Source organism: Jatropha curcas, chromosome 6 (assembly GCF_041381405.1).
Source record: "Jatropha curcas cultivar XTBG-Jc1 chromosome 6, XTBG_Jcur_1.0, whole genome shotgun sequence".
NCBI classification, from domain to species: domain Eukaryota; kingdom Viridiplantae; phylum Streptophyta; class Magnoliopsida; order Malpighiales; family Euphorbiaceae; genus Jatropha; species Jatropha curcas.
Genome location: NC_143156.1, coordinates 22,420,837 through 22,433,851, shown reverse-complemented (window position 1 = coordinate 22,433,851; position 13,015 = coordinate 22,420,837). Strand labels below are relative to the sequence as shown.

At 31.1% G+C, this 13,015-nt stretch overlaps 3 protein-coding genes across 3 annotated transcripts; 2 read left to right on the top strand and 1 right to left on the bottom strand.

Annotated features, from left to right (window-relative positions):
* The first annotated feature begins 2,084 nt into the window (after positions 1-2,084).
* On the top strand, positions 2,085-4,377 carry LOC105634662 (large ribosomal subunit protein uL23). The gene is made up of 4 exons (XM_089723495.1): positions 2,085-2,180; positions 2,551-2,597; positions 3,534-3,897; positions 4,093-4,377. The coding sequence occupies exons 2-4, from the start codon at positions 2,582-2,584 to the stop codon at positions 4,175-4,177; spliced, it is 465 nt and encodes a 154-aa protein (XP_089579621.1). The 5' UTR covers positions 2,085-2,180; positions 2,551-2,581; the 3' UTR covers positions 4,178-4,377.
* Positions 4,378-5,769: 1,392 nt separating this feature from the next.
* LOC149495724 (major allergen Pru ar 1-like) lies at positions 5,770-6,797 on the bottom strand. Its single transcript, XM_089723065.1, has 2 exons — positions 6,529-6,797; positions 5,770-6,279 (listed from the first exon to the last, which is right to left on the bottom strand). Exons 1-2 carry the CDS (start codon positions 6,710-6,712, stop codon positions 5,984-5,986), a joined length of 480 nt encoding a protein of 159 aa, XP_089579191.1. The 5' UTR covers positions 6,713-6,797; the 3' UTR covers positions 5,770-5,983.
* A 2,317-nt stretch (positions 6,798-9,114) lies between these two features.
* Positions 9,115-12,303, top strand: PPL1 (PsbP-like protein 1). Its single transcript, XM_012217543.4, has 8 exons — positions 9,115-9,307; positions 9,391-9,484; positions 10,354-10,431; positions 10,619-10,701; positions 10,787-10,909; positions 11,053-11,124; positions 11,542-11,638; positions 11,923-12,303. The coding sequence occupies exons 1-8, from the start codon at positions 9,245-9,247 to the stop codon at positions 12,024-12,026; spliced, it is 714 nt and encodes a 237-aa protein (XP_012072933.1). The 5' UTR covers positions 9,115-9,244; the 3' UTR covers positions 12,027-12,303.
* The last annotated feature ends 712 nt before the right edge of the window (positions 12,304-13,015 follow it).

The window sequence follows — 13,015 nt, the reverse complement described above, 5'->3', positions numbered from 1 at the left end:
TTTGATGAGATTTTATATTTTGGATAAAAATGACTCTTTCAAATTGATTATTGAGATTAGAAATATTTATATACAAGTAACCACAAGATAAGTATCTCAAACTATCTAATAATCCTAACACTCCCTCCTCAAGTTGAGCGTGCCAATACTCAACTTGCACATAAATAAACCTATTATATACAAGTTCTATATATGTACAATCCTTTCTTGTAGTTTTCAATGTTCTTTCTCTATATACAATGAGAAAAGAAAAACTAAAACTATGACGAGAAGGGAACAAAGAAACTAGAAAAGTCCCTATTAAAACTCTTCTTTGATGAGTTAAAGAAATTTTTACGATCAAATAGTTAAAGTACCCAAGAAAAGATAAAGAATTATCATTACTTTCAGTAGCATTCCTTTTGAAACTGGTGACATGAAACCAAGGGTTGCAAAAATAATAGTGACAATTGCCTTTCAATAATCTGAACTCCATCCCCAACCATGGCATAGAGAAGCTTTGAGCAATCTGGTTCTCTGAACACATCACCCACAATAAACTTCCAGCCTGAAAGCTCTTCTTTCATCTATGCTTGAGCTTCTTTGTCGAATTCCTCATACTTAGTCAAATTCATCCTTACAGTTCTTAAGAATATGACAAAAACGATGCTAGTTAAGAAAAAAAAAAAAATCACCATAAGAGAATTTAGGATTGAGAACTAGCGGACACGAGCACCTTCCATTTTCAAATAAGCATCCCAATGAGATGGCCATCTAATATCATCATATTTAACACTGCATATGATAACCTCAAAACCAACTATCTCAAAATTAGAAGTCTTCTTTTGTCTACTTCAAAAATCACACCCATACCAATATAGTACCAGCAAAAGAATAACCAACTGGAACAATCACATCTTAAGATAGGGATGTGAATTAAGCAATTGTTGACCATGAGGGATCACTTCATCAAAACATTTTTAGTTGAATTAACGATAAAAGAGGGAGAAATTGATGACTAAATGAGGAGAGCTTGAGCGTTAAAGAAAAGAATAGAGAAAAAGAATGGCTGACGCAAGAATAAGATTTACAGATATCAAAAGATGAACAAGAGGTTGAAAAACAACGAACATTACAAACACCAATCAAAAGGTAAACAAATTTAAGGATCAATCCAAAATCAGGTAATCAAAATGGATATACTCCACAAACCAAACAATCAATCATCAGGTAAAGTGGAAACAATCCACAAATCAAGTAATCAATCAAGGTAATGCTTAATTCAATAGAATCTAAGCACAGATCAAAGGTAAGAGGGATAAAACCCTAGAATCAATTCTAAGAGGGATTAAAAATCCTAAATTGATATTAATCGACCAAAAGACCTCAAAATAGAGGAAATATCATAAACCTAAGAGAACAATCTCAAAGATAGATCAATCAAAGTAAATTATAGAACAAATCTTGAATCAAAGTCGAAATTTCTAGCAAAATCAACCACAAAACAGCGAATCATTCAATGGGAATGAAAAGAACGAAATAGGAAGATAAATGGTAGTAAACACAACAAAAAAATTGAGAATCAAATCTGAACAAATCTGGAAAAATTAATGAAGCATCAATAAACGTCAATTAAATGAAAAAGAAAACGAAGGAAAGCCATGGAAAATGAAGGAAAAACAGAGGAAAATATGAGTAACCATTTTTGTTTTTATTTTTTGGGAGAGAAAAAGAGGCTCTGATCCCGTGACGAGATTTGATATTTTTAGATAAAAATGAGTCTCTCAAATTGATTATTGATAGTACAAATATTTATATACAAATAACTACAAGATAAATATCTCAAACTATCTAATAATCCTCGTATATTTACACCCCTGCACACGGATAAAGCAAATATTTGTTAATATAAAAAAAAAAAAAGTTACAGATTGGAGATATAAATTATAGATAGATAGATATATAATATATTGTTTGATTGATTAATAGGGTAAGAGTGCTCACTTCAGGCCCAAACCATCAAAAATCAATCACCAGGTCCAACACAGTATCTAAGATAAAAGCCCAGCCCATAAACCATGGACTATGTAATTGGTAACTGCAAGGCTTAATTAGTAATTTCGTAAATCTTATATAAACGATCATTTTATCTTTCCTGCTTTCCAAAACCCTACTGGAAGGGAGCAGCTGCACAACCTCAGGTTCGTCGATTCTCCTTTATTCATCTTCCTTTATGTTCCTTAATCAATTTTTGGCACTAATCAACCTCTGTTATGACAGTATAGTTCGATCACAAAACCTAAATTTAGCTTAGCCCTTTTCTTTTTCTTCAATGATCTACTGTTAGTTTTGAGATGAGCTGAAGGTTACATAGATCTGAAAAGATTTTTAAAGTTTACTACCTGATTTAATATTGGCAGCCTTCGCGTTTTTATTTATTAATTTATACTTTTTCTTTCTAATTTTTGTTGGGTTAATGTGTGTGTGTATTTACTTCCGTATTCGTGTTCATAATTTTGCAAAAAATTTTCTGAATTTCTTTGACTTAATTTTTAATTTGGGCTTTTCCAGGTAAGTTGTGTCTTTGGAAGAATTTGAATCAATGGCTCCAGTTAAAGGTTAGCTCCTCCTCCTGCATTGTTTCTTTCTTTAGTTTTTTTAATAATATTTGTTATTTTTCTAGTTTTTGGTTAGTTCTTATCTGCCTATCTTTACATTTGCTTGGAAGATCATTTTTTAAAAATTTTTTTATATTAAACTGAAACTTATGTTTTATGCTATCTTTTTGGATTTCAAATGGCTACTTTTCTGTGGTTAGCTTTTATTGCAATAGGAGCCTCTTCCTTAGTTGTTGTAGCTATTGTAATATGCTGCCAGTTTTTTCTTATATGGTGATTAGTTGTGGTTTGTAAGATATAAATTAGAAAGAGCAGTTAATGATTTATTTATTTATTTGTAAGATATAAATTTGTTGTTTTTTCTTATATGGTATTATCGTTTGGAAACGTGAATTTATTTATGTTATATTATATTGGAATTCGAGACAAGGGATTTTGAAATGATTCATGATTTTAAATTAGCTGTTAAAGTTTAGCCAATTTTCTCATTAAATCCGGTTAATATGAAATCTAGCTAATGGAAGAAAACCTGATGGAATGGATTTGCGTGCTTGGCAGAGGTACTAAAACTTATCATGTGCATGAAATAGGTTTTTTTGGCCTATTTTGATATTCTTATTTATTGTTTGTGGTTATATTATGTATTAATATGCACCTACTTCAGTTCTGAAGCAATTTTATTTTTTCTTTGTATAATCGCGGGTCCAAATTCATTCATTCTATATCCCTCTTCTGGTGTCATCCGTGTCAGTGATTGTATTTTTTTGTCTTATTTTTGTTAAGTTTATTATGATTTGATTTTTTGATCTTGAGCATTGAAGTTTGAGAACTTATTCTTGCTTTCCTATTTAGTTTTTACATTTTCAACAAAACAAGTACATTTTGTCCGTGGTTTTTTTCTTTGTTGCTTAAAAATTTATTCTTCAACTCTTGCAGCTGATGCTACCAAGAAAACGGATCCAAGGGCACAGGCCGTGAAGGCTGCCAAGGCTGTGAAATCAGGACCGGCATTTAAGAAGAAAGCCCAGAAGATCAGGACAAAGGTCACATTTCACCGTCCCAAGACATTGAAGAAAGAGAGAAACCCAAAGTATCCACGCATCAGTGCGCCTCCAAGAAACAAGTTGGACCATTATCAAATTCTGAAGTATCCATTGACTACTGAGTCTGCCATGAAAAAGATTGAAGATAACAATACTCTTGTGTTTATCGTTGACATTCGTGCTGACAAGAAGAAAATCAAAGATGCAGTGAAGAAGATGTATGACATCCAGACCAAGAAAGTGAACACATTGATAAGGTAACTGTTTTTTTGTTTGATGGAGTCAATTTGTTTATTTCGGGTAAAATAATGTAACTTGGTGATAGTGATCTGTTCATACTTTGACAGAAATCTAATTAGTCATTAGTTATTTTTTCGTTAAATAGGACTCTGTTGGTGGTAGAAGTAAAACCTCCTGTTATTTGAATAATGAACTGTTTTATGCTAATGCAGGCCTGATGGAACAAAGAAGGCATATGTTAGGTTGACTCCAGACTATGACGCCTTGGATGTGGCAAACAAGATTGGCATCATCTAAATGACAGTTTTGTAGCTATAGATCTTAAGTAAAGAGAAATCATGTTCTGATGACAGTTTTGTTAGGTGTTATCCAGTGTGCTAGGACACCAGTACCATGTTTGTTTGTTTGTTTTTTTTTTTTAACATATGTTGAGAACTATATTCTGTTTAATTCTATTTCAGTTAAAATTTTTTTTTGGCATTGCCAATTTATGAGAATCTGGAACCTTGTCAAAAGAATTAGTTAAATTTGATGTTTTGTTGGAATTATTTGGTCAATGGATGGTTCTTTACCGATTTAGGATGGCCTAGCGTTTGGAGAAGAAAATTTTGGAATGAAAATAATAACAATAAAAACAGGAGTGTAATAAGAAAAAGGGAGGAAATTTTTGTTCAAGACCTAGGATTAGAGCTTTGGACAACCGGCCGGGATTAGATCAATTTCCTATAAAAGGGAGACAAATTAACAAATTATAAAACAATGACAAATTAGAATAAAGATTTTGAATCAGAAAATTTTAAAATTATGTATAATTGAATCAGATAACATAACCCCGAAAGGGTCAGGAAGCAATGTACAGAGTAACAAGTTCTTGGTGAAGGCAAAGACAGGCAGAGGTACTCATAATATCAGCAAGGGTTTTCGAGTTTTATTATAATAATCAAGGTTTCAAGAGGAAGCCCAACAATGACATTCTCAAGCATGACTTAAAACGGCAAGTCTATCTCAAGCGTCTTGTGCTTGAAGAGGAGCTTAATCAGATTGCAGAGAAGCTTGAGGAAGCTAAGAATATTTTGGATGCCAACTCCAGCTGACGATGTCTCTTTTCCATCCATAAATTACCACCATTTTTCCCTCTGCTCGCCGAGGGCTGACAATGTCTCCGCTATGCATGTTCTTGCTTCCTTAGTGGGGCAATAAGAAACAACAAAAATACAGATGGCGGAGTTGGAAATACGGAGTTATGATCTCTTCGTGGAATGGTTATCATCAACATTCGAACAATTGTTAGAACAAAGGGTATAGTATTTGCATACAAAATTGACTCATACAATTATGTTCCTAATCATTTTCTGAATTCAACAAAGTATATTACTAATGGGTTATCATTTGAAATTTTCTTTTAGTCGTCTGTGCTTCTGGTTGTTGAAGTGAATGCCTCGCCTCATCCGAAACCTCCAACTGCAATTGTTTAACGTTTGGCCTCGTAATATGTCCTTGGCTGTTAGACCTTCCGAATTCTGTATGTTTGAACATATTTTTCCATTAACAGGTCTGCTTCCTATCTGTTTCTCGCAGGCTCTCATCCTTGCTGGCTATGAGGTTTCAAATGGATCAATCAATGTCAATTTTACTTAAATTCCAGGATTAAGGAATTTATGTGTTGTCTGTTTCTAGAGTCATGAGTCTGTGATTGTCAGTTCTATTTTTCTTCTGGATTAAGATTTGGATGATGTTCTTCCTCTGTAAATACATGAAGTAAATTTTACGTAGATTTTCTTGAAAATGACATGCTAGCTGCTATATATGTATACATGTCTCTCACCATGCCAAAAACTTTATCACATTACAATTGTACTTTTTTGAAACTAAAATGGATAAATACTGAATTTTCTTTCCAATAGAAACAAGCATGTGGAATTTTGCAACTGCAAAACTCTTATTAACGAGCCAAGAGAATTTTCGCAATGCAAACAAAATACCCTAAAAAGAGAGAGAGCCAAAAAAAAAAAAAAAAAAAAGCAGCAAGAGAAACTATCAAAGCCTCACATCTTGCAAGAGCAAGAGATTTATTTCAGTAGATTATGTATTATAGGTGCAGTTTTAGCAGGCATTAGGATTTGCCAATAGGTAGGCTTCAACAGCCTTGAACAATCCTAAGGCCTTTTCTTTGCCAGCCTTAATTTGGTCGGCGTTCAGCTCAAAGTCACCAATGGTATAGTATTTGCTGCTTTCTTTGCAGACACAACCTCCATCGGGGGATTGCTCAAGCTCAATATCGTAAGTGATTTTCTCAATCACATTCATCAACATGTCACCTTCAATCACACTGTGACTAAATTTGAAGTTTTCTTTATCAATTGCTTCAATCTTATGCTTGGAATACTTGAATTGGCTACCTGCACAAAAATTTAACATTCAAAAGTTAGAAGAGTTAGAGTTTATCCGACAAAATTAGCTGTTTTAGTAGTTTTTTCATAAAATATTAAAAGTTAAACATTACATGATTTAATTTATTATGAAATGATACTTCAATTTCTAAAAGTTAGATCAAACCCTTATATTATCAAATACCATGAAAAACAGTGTTTTGCCGAACATATCTCGCTACTGAATTTAAATTAGCAATTTTAATAAAATGACCATGCCTTTTCCAAAAATAACTTTTTTTATGGTTCCAGGCCCTCCATCTCCTTCAAGGATTTCGACACTCTCAAAAGCTTCTGGTACAATCTTTGGTAGGAGAGTGTCAGCATCAAGGACCAAGGCCTTGTAGAGCTTAGCCGGAGGGATAGAGGAGGTGACCACCAATTCATAAGAAACAACACCCATTATGACTATTAGGAGATTGAAAGTGATGAAGGAAGGAATAGGATTGAATATTGGTTTGTGGGTTCTTCAATTCCTAACAAAAGAGTGTATTTATAGGCATTGTCAAACATAAAACATTATGATGAAGTTGTTTATTTTGTTGGATTTCTAGCTTTATGTTGCCTAATTTGATTCTATATGGCTTCTAAATCTTTTCATGAAAACAAAATTTTGGATCAAGGTTACCACTGTGGTTGGAAAATAATTAAAAAAGTTCATAGAAGTTAACGATTACTTGCATAATTAATACTTGACGGAAGCTTCATATATATATATATATATATATATATATATATATATATATATATATATATCTAGTAACGGAGCCAAGAATTTTGTTAAGGAGGAGGGCGAAAGAAAATAAAATACTTTGATTTATCGTGTAATAAACGTTAAATTAGAAAATAAGTCGTATTAAGTAGACAACTTGTCTTTAATAAGGTATCAAATAATCTATTATTTTGATGCAAGTGATATATAATAACGGTTGTTATAATCATGAAAAAAAAAAAAACATATTTCATATATGCATTGTAATTCAAGACTAAAATTTCAAAAAATTGGAGAGCTGCCATCTATTAATTGAAATTTTTGAGGTGAAAAGATAGCATCTATGAATAAATATAGTTGATTTTGTCTTCATGTTCATATTTGTATTCATTTATTTACCTATGAGTATTCCTAAATCCTTTTTAATATAAAACTAATCTCGTTTCAGAATTCATGATTGCTTCTCTCATAACTGATTTATCTAATGAAAGGTCGAATGTAACTTTTTCTTTTCCTTCAAATTTACTGATGGGGATAGGAAAATGTAATCAATAAATATATATTACTATTTTATTGACTTTTAATTATTTATTGTAATATTTTTAATATTAAAAATATGATTTAAATCTATTTTAATATGATGTAATTAATTAGTTAACTTTAAATTAATTATAAAATACTAAAATTTTTAGCTTGAATATATACAATTAAAGTATACTTTATTATAAAAGTTTAGATTATTTATTTATATATAGTGTTTAGATTTATAATTTTTTTATTATATATTTTGCAAAAATGTTATAAAAATTAATTACATCTTACATCTATCAATTTGTAATACAAAACTCTAATAAAGAAATATATCATAAATAAAAATGTGAAATATGGAATGTTTATAATATATTTATAATAGAAAACTGCAACAAATATTTTGAAAAGTGTAAAAAATTGGAGAGATGTTCATGGGCACGAATCTAAGCATATCCGAATCTCATTAAATATTATTCTTAGAAATTTTAAAAACTCATCTATTTACTGAGATTTTCATAGTAAATGTGTTATTTTCAAATGATAATCCTTTGCCTGAAAATTGTTACCATTCTCATCAAGCTTATATAGTTGTATTTATACAATGAAAAGCAGTGCAGGGTTCGGTATCGTTTGAACCCATGCAAGTCTCTTGCGATATAAAGTAATTCGGCACATTGGATAAATTATGAGAATTAACGATATTTTTATTAGGTATGGTTAGTGTTTTAAAATTGTCAGTTTCAATTTTAAAATTGTTGATTTCAATTATAAGGAAAGCGAAATCGAAATCAAAACTAAATCGTTTTTAGGTGGTTTCTAAGACAAATTTAGAATACGATTTTGATTTGATTCCACTTTTGAAACCTAAATTATTTCAAGTTTTTTAAAATTCTTTTTAAATTTGTAATTTGAATAAATAATAATAATAATACTATTTAAAAATACTAAATCAATTTAATAAAAATTGTAAAATTTTTTTAATTTTTTAAGAATATATTTTTTTCATAATTTCAAACTGGAACAGTTATTTTTAAATCAAAACCGTTGGTTCCAGTTATAAAAATAAGGAATCAAAATCGAACTTTATATACATAATTTTGATTACGATTTAGAACCAATAACCATTAATAATGGTTTTGTGCTGATTTTAATCAATTTGATTTTTAAAATCGAATGGTGTTAGATGGCTAAACTTTTTAGCATAAGACATTTAAATTTTATGCTTCTACGGGAATTATTTGCTCAATGTACCGGTAGGTACTGAAATCTGACGTTGAGTTTTTAAATTTGGTGAAGATCATTGGAGAAAACTATTTTACTTTCGTACATAAAAAACAAAAATTTCTATTATTTAAGATTAAAAATTTAAGAGAGCATTTAATTTATTTTTGAAGAATTTATTAATCAAGTCAAATTACATTTTGGAAAAGAAAAATGAATGGCTGGGGATGTGAACCGAGGGATGTGAATGGCGAGCCAAAGAGCCATACAGGTGTCAACCTGGACCCGCGCCTCTTCAACGTCAGCCTATGACCAACAAACAACACAGACAGATTCTATTAGAGGATAAGCAAAGCGCAAGAACTCAAAAACGAGGATAAGCTGTCCACCACAAAAATTTTGCGGCTTCCATACTCGATAACAACAACACTCTCATTTCGTCCTCTCAGCTTCTACCCATTTCTCACAGCAATGGCTTCTCTACAAAATTCACCTTCACTTTATCGCACATTGTCTCCTACCTCTTTTCCTCAGGTCTTCCCTCCATCTTTCTTTGTATATATGCCTTTTAATGCACTTAATTAAGAGTTTTATGGGTTTGTTCTGTTGCTTTTTAGATAGGACTACAAACGTATCATAGCTCGTTTCCTTGCTGTAGAAGAGGCATTTCATTTATTGTACGGTCGGAGCAACCTTTGGCTCATTCTCAAGGTTACTTCTCTGTTTGATTAATTGCCTCAGTCAACGCCATTAGCTATGTCATTATCAATCTTGAGCGATGAGCATTTAGTTTGACAATTGGGATAATGTATATGAAATAAGCAAATTCTGACGGATTTCATTCTCATAAGCATTTGAAGTTTATTTAACCAAATTAATGTGTAATTATGTTTAAAATTACTTTACCATTTGATATATATTAGATGTCCACTGCACTTCAAGTGAATTTATGGAAAATGCTGTCCTTTACTGGCAAATTGGTTTTAAAAATTAAGGTCAAGGTAATAGGCATTTTGATTAATGTCAATGGTATAGATATGCCTAATGTTATGCGGGGTTACTTACTGAATGCTTTTTATTCTAGAGTGGTGTTTTGACAAGTATTGATGGTTCATTATTGGCCAACTTAACAGTTCATAAAGAGGCATAAGGTTTATTCTAAAATTCATTCATGTTGCTGTTGTTACATTAAAGTAAATGGTAGAAAAGACCACAGAAAATTCCATTCTAATGCAGTAATGCTTATATGGGAAAGTTGATATCAAGAATAACATGACTAGTAACTCATACTTGTGGTTGCTTGTTGTAGGAAATCATTTTTCAAGAATATTGTTTGTGAGCTATAAATATATTTTGTGGACATGGCATTTCAGCTGATTGAAATATTGAGAATAAAATCTAGCCATACCCTTGAATTTCCTTAATGAATTGAGAATTAACAACTTTTTGGAAACAAACCTTACTCAGACCAATAAATATAATCTCTAATATGATTTTCCACTCAATTGCATATGCAACAATTACAAGTTGATTATAATTGGTTCTGTTATTTTTTGTTTAATTTTGATCTACTTTTGCAGTTATATCAGCAAGACGCCAATTGATTGCTGTCAGTTTGATTGCTCCTTGGGTTTCTCTGGTTAACCAAACTCCATTATGTAAGCTTTTGTCATTCCAGATGTGAACTTTTCTGTTTTGCTTTTCTTATTATATTAGCTAATGAAATCCCTGCATCAAATTCTGGGTTTAGTAGTATATAGAAAGAAATCAATTGTTATCAATGCAGTGTGTTTGTACCTTGAATATTGATTGATATCCTAAGAGGACATCCTTGATATGGTTCAGTTGCTGCAGAAACTAAAAAGGGATTTCTCTTAGTCACAGACAAGAAAGATGGCTACTCATTCCTCTATCCATTTGGGTGGCAGGTATATTTGCTATATTTTTCCCTTACCTTCTATGTTCCTCTTCTCATGTCCATAATTTACACTGTTCATTTGGGTGTGCGAACAGGAAGTGGTCATCGAAGGTCAAGACAAGGTCTTTAAAGATGTTATTGAACCATTAGAAAGTGTCAGTGTAAATACAATACCAACCACCAAACAAGATATTCGAGACTTTGGACCTCCACAACAGGTTTCCATATGTTCTCTTGCATTATATGTATTTGTCAAAAGAATGGGAGGGTCCATTTTTTTATGCCCTTGCAAAGACATATAATGGTAGTTGATATATGTAACTGATAGAAGGTGCTAATTTTCACTGGTGCATATTCTCAGGTTGCTGAAACATTGATTAAAAAAGTTTTAGCCCCTCCATCCCAGAAAACAAAACTAATTGAGGCATCTGAGGTATATTTTCCAAACCATCCTGTTTCTTTTGAGTTAAATTTATTGTTTGATTTAATTTCAAATTGGCAGAAAAGCATCAGATAATATTTATTCCCTTTCCAACTGCTTCACCAAGCTTATAACTTCATGATGCTATAACCAGTAAGGTTATGAGGCTTTGAATCTATACTTTTATATTGTATATTTTCATACTAAAACCTATTTGCACAATGTTGATTCAAATGATGAAGAACATAAAGAATTTGGAATTGCCAATGCTAGCCATAACCAATTGGTTGTGTAGACTAAAAGTGTCCTTTTGCATCTATGATTCAACAGCTACAGGTGTTTACGAGTTTGTTTCTGTGTGCATGCGAGTACTTGTATTTGACTAATGAAGCTAAGGAATGGTAATAATTGTCTTTTGTGTCTATGCAGCATGATGTTGATGGAAAAGCTTATTACACATTTGAGTTTGTTGCGCAAGCTCCAAATTATACTCGCCATGCTCTTAGTACTATCTCAATTGGCAATGGTATGAAATTAATTCACAATTTTTGAATATGTTGTTGGGAATTGTATTATGCACTACACCTTGTTGTAATGCTTTCCATCATTCATTCACTGATATAGAATTTCTGAACAACTTCCTACTCTTAGCTCTCAAATACCTCATTGGTGGGATTTGAACCTCGGACTAGACCAAAGCCTCATTTACCTATGTGTATAGTTAGATGTGTCTTCTAATATCAGATAATCAGGACTGTTGAAAGTTATATGTTGTCATTTTCATTTGGATTTGGCCTTCATTTTTGGCAGGTAAATTCTACACAATAACTACAGGGGCCAATGAGAGGAGGTGGGACAAGATGAAAGATAAGTTGCACACAGTCGTTGATTCCTTCAAAATTTTCAATGTCTAAGTTGGTTGCTAGATCTTTACTTGGTCAAGAATCTTCTCCTAGAAGTGAAGCACCATATTTTGCATTTCTCAGAGTTTTGTTGGCCTTTAATTCTTATCAGCATGTATGCTGCTTCAATTTTTTTTTTCCCTTATTTTTTTCAGAGCTCTATGGAAATTTCTCTTTTAGGAAAATAATTTTCCCGCAACATTGTTCAATGCAAAATGAATATTTATTACTGACAAAACACTACTGCTACTGTCTTATTTTACATTTTAAATGAATTTTTATTTGTTTACATTAATGGAGGAAAAAAGAAGTTTGAATCAATTTTTCTAAGAGGAAAACTGAAGATTATGCCTTCCAGGCAGTGAAATATTCCCAATGGGGAAGGACACTTAAAAATATTTAAGTATGGTGTTGGAGATTTGTTAAATTCTCCTTTTTTTAATTTTTTATTGGATGGGTTTGATGGTATATTGGTGATATGTGGCTAATTAAGTTAAATCGGCTAATTTTTATTTGTTTGATGGTATATATTAACAAAATATTGACATAAGTACATATTATTTTGTAAGTAATCACTTCTAAAAAAAAAAAAATCACGTTTTTTATAAATTTTTTTTAATATTGGGAAAGATCTAAAAAAAAGGAATTTGAACTTGATCTATTGTCTGTAAATACACTTATGGCTTGGTGTGTTTATATATATATATATATATATATATTATTCTACAACTCGCTTAATTTTTACACCACTTCTAAAATGTCCGTTATCAAATCATTTTTATTTTTAAAAAAGTTATCTTTTACAAAATTCTTTCAATTTTTACAAAACATTTAGAAAAGTAATTTTATTTTTTAACTCACATTTACATATATATATATATATATATATATTACAAATTCCTTGAGATATTACAAGATATTAGCAAAAGTATATACTATTTTATAATTCAACTATCTTTTATTAAAGAACCATAACATTTTACAAAAATATTTAAAATATT